The sequence below is a fragment of the Chiloscyllium plagiosum genome, chromosome 30 (genome assembly GCF_004010195.1).
Source record: "Chiloscyllium plagiosum isolate BGI_BamShark_2017 chromosome 30, ASM401019v2, whole genome shotgun sequence".
NCBI classification, from domain to species: Eukaryota; Metazoa; Chordata; class Chondrichthyes; order Orectolobiformes; family Hemiscylliidae; genus Chiloscyllium; species Chiloscyllium plagiosum.
In genome coordinates this window covers 6640100-6652163 of record NC_057739.1, presented here as the reverse complement: position 1 = coordinate 6652163, position 12064 = coordinate 6640100, and the positions used below count along the sequence as shown (strand labels likewise).

General features: G+C 45.9%; 1 protein-coding gene across 1 annotated transcript in view; it reads right to left on the bottom strand.

Annotated features, from left to right (window-relative positions):
• The window catches only part of ccn1l1 (cellular communication network factor 1, like 1), an 18202-nt gene extending 6616 nt beyond the window's left edge, over positions 1 to 11586 (bottom strand). The window contains exons 1-3 of the mRNA XM_043719892.1: positions 11169 to 11586; positions 2308 to 2521; positions 755 to 1120 (exon numbers count right to left, since the gene is read on the bottom strand). Coding sequence (XP_043575827.1) covers positions 755 to 1120; positions 2308 to 2521; positions 11169 to 11216 — 628 coding nt within the window. The 5' untranslated portion in view covers positions 11217 to 11586. The remainder of the gene's footprint in view (positions 1 to 754; positions 1121 to 2307; positions 2522 to 11168) is intronic.
• Between the last annotated feature and the right edge of the window lie 478 nt (positions 11587 to 12064).

Here is a 12064-nt window from a genome sequence, read left to right as displayed (position 1 = left end):
GGAGGAAAAATCACAGAAGCGCTTCACAGGAGGCTCCCTGAGGATGTCACCTAGACAGGGGACAAAACGTCTGCAACACAAATTCCCAGCTCGGCGAACAGAACCACAACAACGAGCACCCGAGCTACAAATCTTCTCACAAACTTTGAACTCATTAATGTTTAGAAGAATGAGTGGTGTACTTATTGAAACATATAAAGATTCTGAGGGGATTTGACAGGGTAGATGCTGAGGCAATATCTCCTTTTGTGTGGAAGTTTAAAATGAAGGGGAAGAATTTCAAAAAAGGTGAGGAGGAATTTCCTCTTTCAATTAATCCTTGGAATTCTCTGTCCCAGGGAGCAGTGGAGACTGGGTGGAATAGGGAGGATTAGATAGATTTTTGATCCAAAAGGCAGTCAAGGGTTTTATGAGGCAAGCAGAAAAGCAAACTTTCAGGCCACAACCAGACCAGATCTCACCGAATAGCAGAGCAATGTCCCAGTTCTAGTCTGATTTCTTAGCTCTTTTGTGATCATGTGGTCAGTAGAGGCCATTCTAATTGGTCATCTTCCCTCCCCTAGTAGGGCCCAGTGTAGCATCTGCACTTCCTCACAGCAAGGGCCCGAAGCCTGATCCCAGGGACTTTCAGCTACAAATAGCCCAGGTCCACACTGGTCAGTAAAAGCAGTAATCAGGAAGTGGCCAGTTTGTCTGTTAAGAGAGAATATCGGAAGGAATGAATTAACTTGTGAATAAATGATCGAACTCGTACCTGGTTCAATTTTCAGGCCACCTCTGACCAAGTCAGTGAGCTCGTTGCTCGAGAGCGGTTCTGCGTCCGGTTGGTCTTCGACCTCTTCGCAGCTCATAGAGTCCTCTCCTTCCTCATTGCTATCACCAGAGTCTTCACCGATATGGTTGGTGTCGCAGGCCCATTCCTCACAGCACTGTCCCGGTATCTTGACCAGCCGAGGCTTGGCGCAATCCATGGGTGGCAGAGAGAGCTCCTGGGGACAGAGGGGCGAACAGCCCACCACTCCATCTATACAGGTACACTGGTGCTTGCAGTTGGGCTGAAAGTTCTCTCCGTTCTGGTAAATGTTCCCACCAAAGTCACAAGGCCTTCCTTCAGATTTGGCTTTGCCATCGAAAAGAGAGAGAGGAAAAAGAAATGAGCAATGTGGAGTCCTCAAGAAGCAACAGAAATGTCTAAATGTACAGGTCTTCAGGAAAAGCCACCAATTTGTTATGGTCTGAATGCACTGCCTGAGAGTGTGGTCTACACCAACAGAACAGAAACTTTGAAAAAGCAGTTGGATCTGTACTTGAAAAGAAAAGATTTACAGGGCTGCGATACAGCAGCTAAGTAAGACTAATTGATATCTTTTTAAAAGAGTTGGTACAGGCATGATGGGCTAAAAGGCCTTTTTCTACACTATATAGTTTGATGCAGGGTGTTGGTTAGCTCAGTTGGCTGGTCAGTTGGTTTGTGATGTCAACAGTGTGGATTCAATTCCTGCATCGGCCTAGGTTCCCATGAAAGCCTTCTCTTCTCAACCTCTCCCCTCACCTGAGGTGTGGCGATCATCAGGTTTAACTATCACCAGTTGTCTCTCTCCCTAATGAGAGAGCAGCCCTATGGTTTTATTGGGATTATGGTGTTCTTTTCCTTTCCTTTGATAGTTCTATGTCCCAGGATTCAAATTCCTCATTTATTTCCCTTTTACATGTTCAGGTTCTTTCTCAATACCCTCCTCCGTACCCCTGCATAATGCTCGGAATGTATAAACAACAGAGTAGGGAGTAATTCTGGGCTATGTGAAGAACGAGGAGCTGGAGGATTACTATTGGACCACATTGGCAAAGAATCAGAATGGGCATGATGGGGTGAATGGTCTCTATCTGTGCTGACCATTACAGAGGTGTAATGATCTCCCCAATGTTGTGCACTGTCAGTGTTGCTATGCAAATAAATCCCAAAAAGTTCTGAGGATTACTGGCAATTAAAAATAACCATAAGGCTTATGACAAACTATTAATAACTTGGGGGAGACATGGTGGGAGGGTCTAGTTACTTCTGGTGATGGGGAGTTTTTCTACTAATTACTAATAAGTATAAAGGTTATCTATTCTAGGTTTCCAATAATTACAAGAGTTATTATGGATGATTAAAATCCATGAGGGTTCCTAATGTGAACAAGGTTATTCATGGTCAAAGATTCACCTTTGGATGACTGGGACCACTCATGGCCTCCATTGCCCATGAACAAGAAGATGGCTTTTCCCGCTCAGCCTCCCACCTCTTTGCTGCAATATTCAGCTTACCTCGGCAGATCCCCCGCTTGGCGGTGTCACCGGAGCCAAAGTTACACTCCAGCCCTTTGATGTGGTCGCAGGGCTCCATGGTGCTGCAGTCCTGGTTAAACTGCCGGGCACACACTCTGCAGCAGTTACAGCCATCCATCACCAAGCTGTTGCCCGGGGCGCAACGTGGAGGGACATCAGGACAGTGGCATTGTGGCTCACAGCCAATCTCCACCTGGAAAGGGGTAAGATAAATACCAGTCAGTGGGCACCCGGTACGGAGGAGGGAGGGCAGGTCTGAAGACCTCCTCGTTGGTCTACTCCTGGGCCTGGCCAAACTGGCCATAAATAGGTCCAGGCAGCGTGCCGTAGAGGGGATCGTTAGGGCCGACTGCCTGCCCCTCTTCCGCGGTTACGTTAGAGCCCGGGTGTTCCTGGAGAAGGAGCACGCGGTGTCCACCAACACCCTGGAGTTGTTCAGGGAGAGGTGGGCACCGCAGGGAGTGGAGTGCATTATTTCCCCTCCAACTCTATTTTGATTTAACCCCTGTCCTCCCCTTCACTGTTTGATCACACAGCACTGCCCTTTGATGTCAAGGGCACTGCTTGTCACTGGCCACTCGGGTGTTTCCTTTCTTCTTGGTGGTGGAAACTGAATAAAGATTCGTGTACCTTGTGTCTCACTGTGTCTCACACCTGCACACACACACAACATGGGTGCTGGGGAAAGTATAAGCACTACCGCAGTTAGGCAGTAGTGTGGGGGTTTAAAAAGAAAAATAAACAGGAGTGTCAGAGGTTCTGTTAACTCAGAGCTGGAAAAAGAAAAGAAAAAAAAAGAAAAGAAAAAATAAACACCAGTCAGCCCCCTGATACCACCCATCTCCCTCGACTGGCCACCTTGGTGATCATAGCCAAGTAGATCATGAGTTTAGCAGACTGCGTGCTATTCCAATCAGCAGCAGGCTTTCAGCAGGTCAGAAATGTGGAGATGACATTTGGACATTATTGAAGATCTCAGTTGGACTGGGTCCAACTGCAAACCACCCACTGTCTTATTCATTTCAACAAACGCTAGCCCAATCAGCCACACCCACATCTCATCAGTGAATTTAAAAAAAAAAAATCATTATTGGAGAGATTGAGTTACAGATTAGAATCTAATCAAGAGGTTTAGGTGTTTTATATATAGAATAAACAGGGATAATTACAGGCTGGTATCTATTTGAGGAGTTGGGAGAATCTATATCTAGAATGTCAGATACCCAGGAATGAGTTCCAGGCTGGAATCTAATCAAAGCTTTAGATGTGTTCCTAATAGGGCAAGGGCAGGGACAATATGTCCATTACAATATTAGACACCCCTCATTATTTACAGATTAATATTGAAAATAGAAAATTGTGTGTAATAAAACTAAATAATTTACCAAAATACAAAAGTATGCACAATATACTAAGCAACATGTGATTAAAACAGTGCATGCAATTTTTGAGAAGATTTGTAGCTCAGGTTGAGGTTCAGGTTGTAAGTTTGCTCACTGAGCTGGACAATAGAGTAATGTGGGAGATGGGACAGAGTAATTTATCATGCCTACACCTTGAAACAGGGAATTGCGAAACCATCAGTGAAAGTGGATGGTGTGGTATTGCAGTTTAGGGGAGTTTGGTGGTGCATTGCAGAATGAGAGAGTTATCCTCAGCACCTGACACTGTGCAGCAGTGATGTTCTGACATATCAGAATGTGCATGTGAGTGTATATGTGTTTGTACAGAATATACCGGAATGTTTTCAAATATCATCCCTGTCTCCGAAGGAAGCATTCTTTGGACATATTTTGTTGAATGCAGTTTGTGTAAATGATGACACCATTGAAAGTCTTTGAGTGAACCATTGTGAAATAATCTTTTTTTTAAACTGACTGAGGAAGCAAAAGTGGGAAAATAAAGATATTTACCACCCTTGCAATCTCATGTCCTTTACAGAGTCACTGGACAGTGGGGAGTCTCTACAGTGGTCCCAATACCAAGTCGAATTAATTGCTTAGGAGAAAGTGAGGTCTGCAGATGCTGGAGATCAGAGCTGAAAATGTGTTGCTGGTCAGGTTCTCCAGTTTCCTCATCTCCACCTTGTCTCAGTCCCAACCCTCGAACTCAGCACCACCTTCCTAACCTGCAATCTTCTTCCTGACCTCTCCGCCCCCACCTCCACCCCGGCCTATCACCCTCACCTTAACCTCCTTCCACCTATCGCATTTCCAATGCCCCTCCCCCAAGTCCCTCCTCCCTACCTTTTATCTTAACCTGCTGGGCACACTCTCCTCATTCCTGAAGAAGGGCTCATGCCCGAAACGTCGATTCTCCTGCTCCTTGGATGCTGCCTGACCTGCTGTGCTTTTCCAGCAACACATTTTCAGCGAATTAATTGCTTACCCTATCTCTGTCAACCAGGTAGACTGACAGATGAGGGGGATGTGGGAGGGAGGGGAGTATCTGACAGAGCAATGCTTTAAAAGAAACTCCGCAACATCTCAGTGGGTGCCCACAAGGATTCAGTGTGGCCACTTGTTACAGAGCTAGTATTTCTGGGACACTTCATTCTTATGTCGTTTCTCCATCGAGACAGTATAGCGTGCAACTTAATATCCCATCCAGTGGCACAGTGGGAGCGCGTCTAACTCTGAGCACAGAGTCTTGTGTTCAAATCCCATCTGCTCCAGAAATGTGTAAGAATATTTCTGAACAGGTTGATTAAAAATATCCCATCCTGCAGTAAGATCCCAGAAACAGTAATGAGAAATGTGAGTCACTGGTGGTTTAGTGATTGTGGTCATGGGATAAATATTAGTGAGAGACCAGAACACCCCTGTTGTTCTTTGAAGTAACACTGTATGAAGTCTGCTCAAAACAATTATCTAAATATTGCCTCTGTTACGGAGTTTGGTCTTGCTATAGGGTGTACCTCTACACCAGGAAATAATATTGCGCAGGGATAGTGGGGGTAACTCTGTCAAATCCTGTCCTTTCCCCCATCCCACCTCCCCTCCCCCCTACCCCCAACATCAAACCCCGATCTCTGAATGGTCTTGACACTGTTTGCGCAGGACAGTCCTTTCAGAGAAGTGGCTCAGCACAGCCCTGAAACAGATTGTTCACTCATGCCAATGTCAATGATCACCAGGCACTTCATTACAACCACTCACAATTACAAGAGGTTTTCTGCTGTGGAGTTGCCCGCAGGTTTTTAACCCCGACAGATCCAGGCAAATGATGCTCTTCAAACGCTGACTGCATTTTTGCAACATCTGCTCACGGACTGTGAGACTGAATTAGGCATCAATTTTTCATTATGCAAGGATTATACCGAAATGCCAGTTGACAGGGTGGTGCTAAAAAGATGTTTCTGATCATGTGAGAGTCAAGATTAAAGATAGCTGGTTAAAAATAAGGGATTTCCCCATTAGGGTGGAGATGTGGAGAATTCTTTTTTCTCTCAATGAGTCTGTGGAATTCTCTTCCTCAGACAGCAGTGGAGCCGAGGGTCTTTGAATATTTCTAAGGCTCAGTTGGATAGATTTTTGATTGACAAGGAAATAAAGGCTTATAGCAAGCACACAATCTGAGGTTGAGGCTGCAATCAGATCAGCCCTGATCTTACTGAATGATGCAGCTCGCTCAAGGGATCACATGGCCTAAGCTTACCCTTCGTTCCTATGTGTGGATCACTGGAGTGACTCGTCACCCACAAGGATAAAGTCCAATAATACAATTTCAAATTCTTTAAGAAATATTTTCATCATGTTTGGACCGTCATCATCGTCATTCTTTTGTCAATTTCTCTTTAGGTTTATTGCTATTCGTTAAATTTCAATCTAACCTGTGTTCATTTTTTGTAAAAAATCTAACCACATTCTGAATTGAAGAAGTGTACAAGGGACAGATCCAATAGACAAACTGCTTGTTGGGAGAGTTAACTGCAACTGGAAACCTTGCTGCTGTCAGCTGATTACTGACCTTTCACCTCTCCAACTGCTACTTCACCTCGACCCGGGACAATGTGGCAAATATCACCTCCTCTCTGATAGGTGCCAAGATCTCCCACCTTATGTTTCTTGCAGCATTGCGGACTGATGTATACATAGCCTACCCTCTTTTCCAACTAGATTACCAGTCTGGGTAGATAAATTTAGGAAAGCCCATCTTTAAGAGCTATCCCAAATCTCCTTGTGAAACTGGGACTGAAAGTATTTACGGTGAACATAGGTCATTTGTGACATTAACACTAGCCTGCAAGAATACCATATCATGATTTACCATCACCACCAATACATACTGCTCCTTACCATGGTCAGTCAGGATGAACTGGTGAAAAATACAGACAACCTCGTGTATCAATCATACTTTGGCAGAGTGCAGTCTCACCTCCAATTCTGAAATAGTTTCAATTCTCAACCCAGGCACAAAAACTCACAATGTGGTCAGACACATTAATATAGTACTGAGGGAATGCTTCACTGTCATATGTTCAGCCTTTTGAATTAGAGGTAAAACAGAAAGTTCCTGTCTGCTCTTTCAGGATAGAGTTCGTCCCAAACCTCTAACCCTAAATGTGGTTTATTTGGTCTCTCTTTGTCTGAGGTAGTCCCTCAGGATTGACGAGAGCTTCCTTCCACTCTAGACTCATGGGCCTTGAGGTAAAGGAATAGTCCAATGCTGGATCCACACCCTTTCCCCTACGTGGGGTAAGTGGTGCTTGTTGAAGTGGGTGCTTGGGTATTTCTGCAGTTCACACTGGGTCTGGGTCTGTCAGAAAAGCGCAGCAGGTCAGGCAGCATCCAGGGAACAGGAGAATCGACGTTTCGGGCATAAGCCCTTCTAACGTCGATTCTCCTGTTCCCTGGATGCTGCCTGACCTGCTGTGCTTTTCCAGCAACACATTTCCAGCTCCGATCTCCAGCATCTGCAGACCTCACTTTCTCCTGGGTCTGTCAGAGACTCTCAAAATGACTGGCATCTTGGCAGATGTTTCTTCCTCAGGTTTGGATAGACTCAGGGCTAGACATCACCATGGGGATATTGCATTTCATTTCAGGAAAGGTTTTGAGGATATCCTTGAAGCTTTTCTTCTAGTTTCCTGGTAAAAGGGCTTATGCCCGAAACGTCGATTCTCCTGTTCCCTGGATGCTGCCTGACCTGCTGCGCTTTTCCAGCAACACATTTCCAGTTATGCAAGAACGCTCTATTTCTTCACCCAAACTCATACTAATTCCTCAACGATTCCTGCTCCTGTTTGTAACATGGACTTGCAGCTTCTGATCAAACTAGGATGTTTTGTGTTCTTGATTACAAAGCAGTCAGACTGAAACTGTGAAACCTGAGATGTTTTTGAGATGGTGGAGATACTGAACTGGTCACTACAGCCTGCAGCCAATAGTGGAACTGACCGGTTTAAGACTGCAAAATGTTGCAGACTGTATTTTTCACTGTAACTTTGACAGTAAGAGTGCAGTGATGTGAGGGGGGACTGTTAGTCTTGAGTTACCAGCTGCAAATCTCCAAGGTGCCTGGGCAAAGGATGCCAGGATCTTCTTGAAACACAACAACCTGAGGTTGGCAAAGTGACTCAGTGGTTACATTGCTGCCTCACAATACTAGGGACCCTGGTTTGATTCCACTCTCGGGTGACTGTTTGCATGGAGTTTGCACACTCTCCCTATCTCTGCACGGTGGTTTCCTCACACAGTCCAGAAATGTGCAGCATTAGGTGGATTGGCCATGCTAGATTGCCCCATAGTGTCCAGGGGTATGCAGGCTAGATGGATTAACCATGGGAAATACAGAGTTGCACAGATAGGTGATGGGTCTGGGTGGGACGCTCTCTGTAGAGTCAGTGTGGACTCGATGGGCCGAATGGCTTGATTCCACACTAGGAGTTCTATGAAAGCTATGGGCACACTCAAAGGTCAGCAATGCTCCTCTTTTCTTGAAAAGAAACAGGAAAGCATTCACCCCTAGGAGTCAGTGGGTTAATGACATTAGTTTGCTGATGTGGTTCCCAAGGCTGGCATCCCTCTGTCTATTGCACTGCCCACTTTGTGCCACTTTGAGCCAGGTGTGAAGACTGACATGGAAGCAACCACCCTCTGCCTCAGTTTGTGATTATTAAGGCCCAGTGGAAGTCCCACGATAAACTGTGCCATTCAGTCAGTGTGTGCTCAGTGACTTAGAGCGCGGAAGCTCAGCTCCTGCCCAGGACCAGTTACTTTGCCTCACTTTACCCCTAGGAGTGTGGAGTAAAGGGGGCACAATTCTCTTGCTATCCTCATTCCTGTCTTCAGTGCCCAGGCAGTAATCTTTCCTCCCTGACCTCTCTCTTCCCCTTTATATCATTCACCAAAACCAAAAACATTGACCAATTTTTCGATCAGCTGTCTCTCATATCTCACCATGTGGCACCAGTCCAATTTAATTCATTGATATGTCGGTGAGACACCTTCGCTGCTTTCACACCATTAACTGCGGCATAAATGCAGTTAGTGGAGTTCTTTAATCTTTCAGGGGATGTGGGGCATCATTTTCTTTTGCCCATCTCCATTTGAACTGAATGCTGGGCAACTTCAGAGGGTAGCTAAGAGTCACCCAGAGTCCGTGGGTATGGACTCAGACTAGGCAAGATCTCAATAGGATCTTCCGACAACAGTAGATAGTTGTCATGGTTACCATCACTGAGACTAGCTTTAAATTCCAGATTTGTTAATTCCACCAGCTGCTGCAGTCGGATTTGAACCTGTGTCCTCGATAGAATAGCCAGAGCCTCTGGCTTCCTAGCCTAATGGCATTACCACTATGACACTGCCTATCCCTACACTGGATGGCTGATTCTATATGGGGAGGAGGCTTTGTGGCTCATACTGCCTCCTATAGTGGCCAAGGGTTGGGGACAGTGGGTGACATACACCCACAAGGCACGAGGATCTATGGATAGAGATCCTAAGTTCAGAGCTAATGTCCCGAGAGCTGGGGACTGAGCTCCGAGTCTCCTGTCTTGCAGAGGGAACGCTGAACTGAAGGTTTGTCCCCTCCCAGGTTTTTCAGATGTTGTGATTCCCTCCTCCCCCCAGAAAGGGGATATTGGTTGATGTGAGGAGAGCTAGGGTGGGGGAAGTGTGCCTGACTGGCCAAGCTAACTAAAGGTAAGCTTGTTGGAGCCTGCATTTTGGCAGGCTTTGTGAAAGCCAGCTGTCGCTGAATGAATGGCTCTCCCGGTGAGTTCCAGGGAGTTGTGTGTAAAATCCAGGCTGACAGTTGGCACATACTGAGGAAGATCTCTCTAGTGACTGGGCCAATCCTGCAGTCCACATCACCAATGCAGATAATCTGATCGTTATCACATTGCTGTTTGTATTGAGCTAACTCATGAATTTCCCACATTATGGACACTCCATGAACCACGTCATTGACTGTGGAAGCACCACTGGATTCCCTGAGGTTGTCAAAAGGTACTATAGAAATGCAAGTATCCTCCTTACTAATGGGGTTCTGCAGCAAGGTGGCAGGGAGTCTGGTGCGTTAGTGGAGCCCACCTCCCTCCATCCTCATTCCCATCTGTCCTGTCCTCAGGGTTATCCCCGTGCCTTGGGCTCAGCCAATCAGCCAATTCCTGAAGAAGGGCTTATGCCCAAAACATCGATTCTCCTGTTCCTTGGATGCTGCCTGACCTGCTGCGCTTTTCCAGCAACACATTTTCAGCTCAGCCAATCAGCACAACGTCCCCCACCACAACGTCCCCCAGTGGCTGACTCCTTCAGAAGGCAGGAATCAGAGCAGCAGGGCAGTGGGCAGGTTGGGGGGGGGGGGGGCAAATATCTCTGGGGGAAAGAGGAGCGATGAAGTATGGAAATGCTACTGATTTTCCAAGATCACAAGGAGATGAGATGAATCCCCAGTGATAAGTACAAAAGTTGTACATGCACAGTATCCCAGTGACTTATGGCCATCCTTGTTATGAAAAGACAGACTTCTACAGTGCTGTTCACAACCTGAGACAGATCAGCCAATCCAGGAATTCAAAGTGTAGATGTAGCAAGTGGGACAGCAAGCTCCCACACATGGCCATCGCATAACTACCAGATAAAGTGCTTCCCCTGAGGGTGGTTCAATGATAGGAGAAAGTGATCGGATGCTGGAGATCGGAGTTGAAAGTGTGGTGCTGGAAAAGCACAGCCTGTCAGGCAGCATCCGAGGAACAGAAGAGTCAACGTTTCGGGTAGAAGCCCTTCACATTCCTGATGAAGAGCTTATACTCAAATCATCAATTCTCCTATTCCTCGGATGCTGCCTGACCAGTGGTTCAATGATTAAACACTGACCAGGAACACGAGGGGAAGTTGGCAGTGAGATAGTGCAGTGAGATCTTTAACATCCACCTGACAGTTTCACGTCTGATCAGATACACAGCATCTCCTCTGGGGCAACTGTAGTATCAGTGCAGGAATGTCTGTGGAGTGGGTCTTGCCACCCGTTAGAGTAGTGCCCACTGTGACAAAGGTGAAAAGCCTGCAAATCACTAACATCCCCCTTCCCAGTTTAAAACCGTCGAAAGTCTGAAAATGTACTTTAAGCAAGTTCTTTGTGACCATCTCAAGATGACCAGGGTTGGCAAAGGAAAACTTGGAGGCAAATATTTTAACACAACTGTAACCAAACTAAAACTGCAAAGAAGGTTTAAGCCAGTTGGCAGATTCATGAGCCGCATGTAGATCACAGGATCTGCTCCCTCAGTGATAATCAGGAACATTTAAAGCATCCACACACAGAAAAATAATTACATTCGAATACACATCAGTTGTAGCAAAGAATGAAAGAAAACACTTAATAACACTTACCCCAGCCACAGTGCAGAATAAAATGGTCAGACACACAAGTATTTCCATCTTCTTTAACAAAATAAAACAGTCAACAACAAAAACTCCCTTTCCTGCTTTCTATTTACTTTAAAACTTTTTAAACATAAACAAACTCTAAATGTACAATATAAAAACAGTCGTCTAAGACGTGTCACCGAGCGGTCTGTTTAATTTCAGGTCAATTTCAGCGGCGTCAGATTCCACTTCGTTGCTGGAGGAAAGTTTGGAGAGCTGAGGGGGGAAGAAAATGTTTTTATTTCTCACCCCTGTCGGTTCGGATCTACTACAGTGCGCACCAGTCGAGATCTGCACAGGGACAGTGCAATATATCTGTCTGTCAAAGTGCAGTTTTCTCGCTGATGCACTTGTCTCTCTCAGTTAGTGACAAGCTGCTAATGCCGCGGCTCGCAGTTCATTCAACGACAGGAGCCTCCAGCCTGGGTTTTATTGGGAGACTGAGGGATCTCCTCCCCTCTTCCACACCCACCGCTCTCGCGTCACTGCTTGGCTCCTCTCCCTGCACAGATGCCCGGCGCCACAGCCAAACACCTACCGCCCGTGGAAACGCGGCCAAGAAAAAGGAAATTTAAAAAAAAAACACCGTCCAGGGGAAAAAGAGGGAGAAAACAAGCTGGCTGTCGATAAACAGTTCCATGTATTAAACTCTCAGCAAAACAGCTGATATAAAAGCCATGTGCTGTTTGAATTTTCAACTGTAATCTTTCCGAAAAAAAGTAATTTGTGTTAAATATTCTCCATTCCCCAGAAAAGACCGAGGTGTTTTATTTAGGTCTGATGAGGAGGTGTTCTTGTTGAAGTGGGGTGGACAAAGTTAGAAATCACACAACATCAGTAGCGTACTTCCAACTAAACCT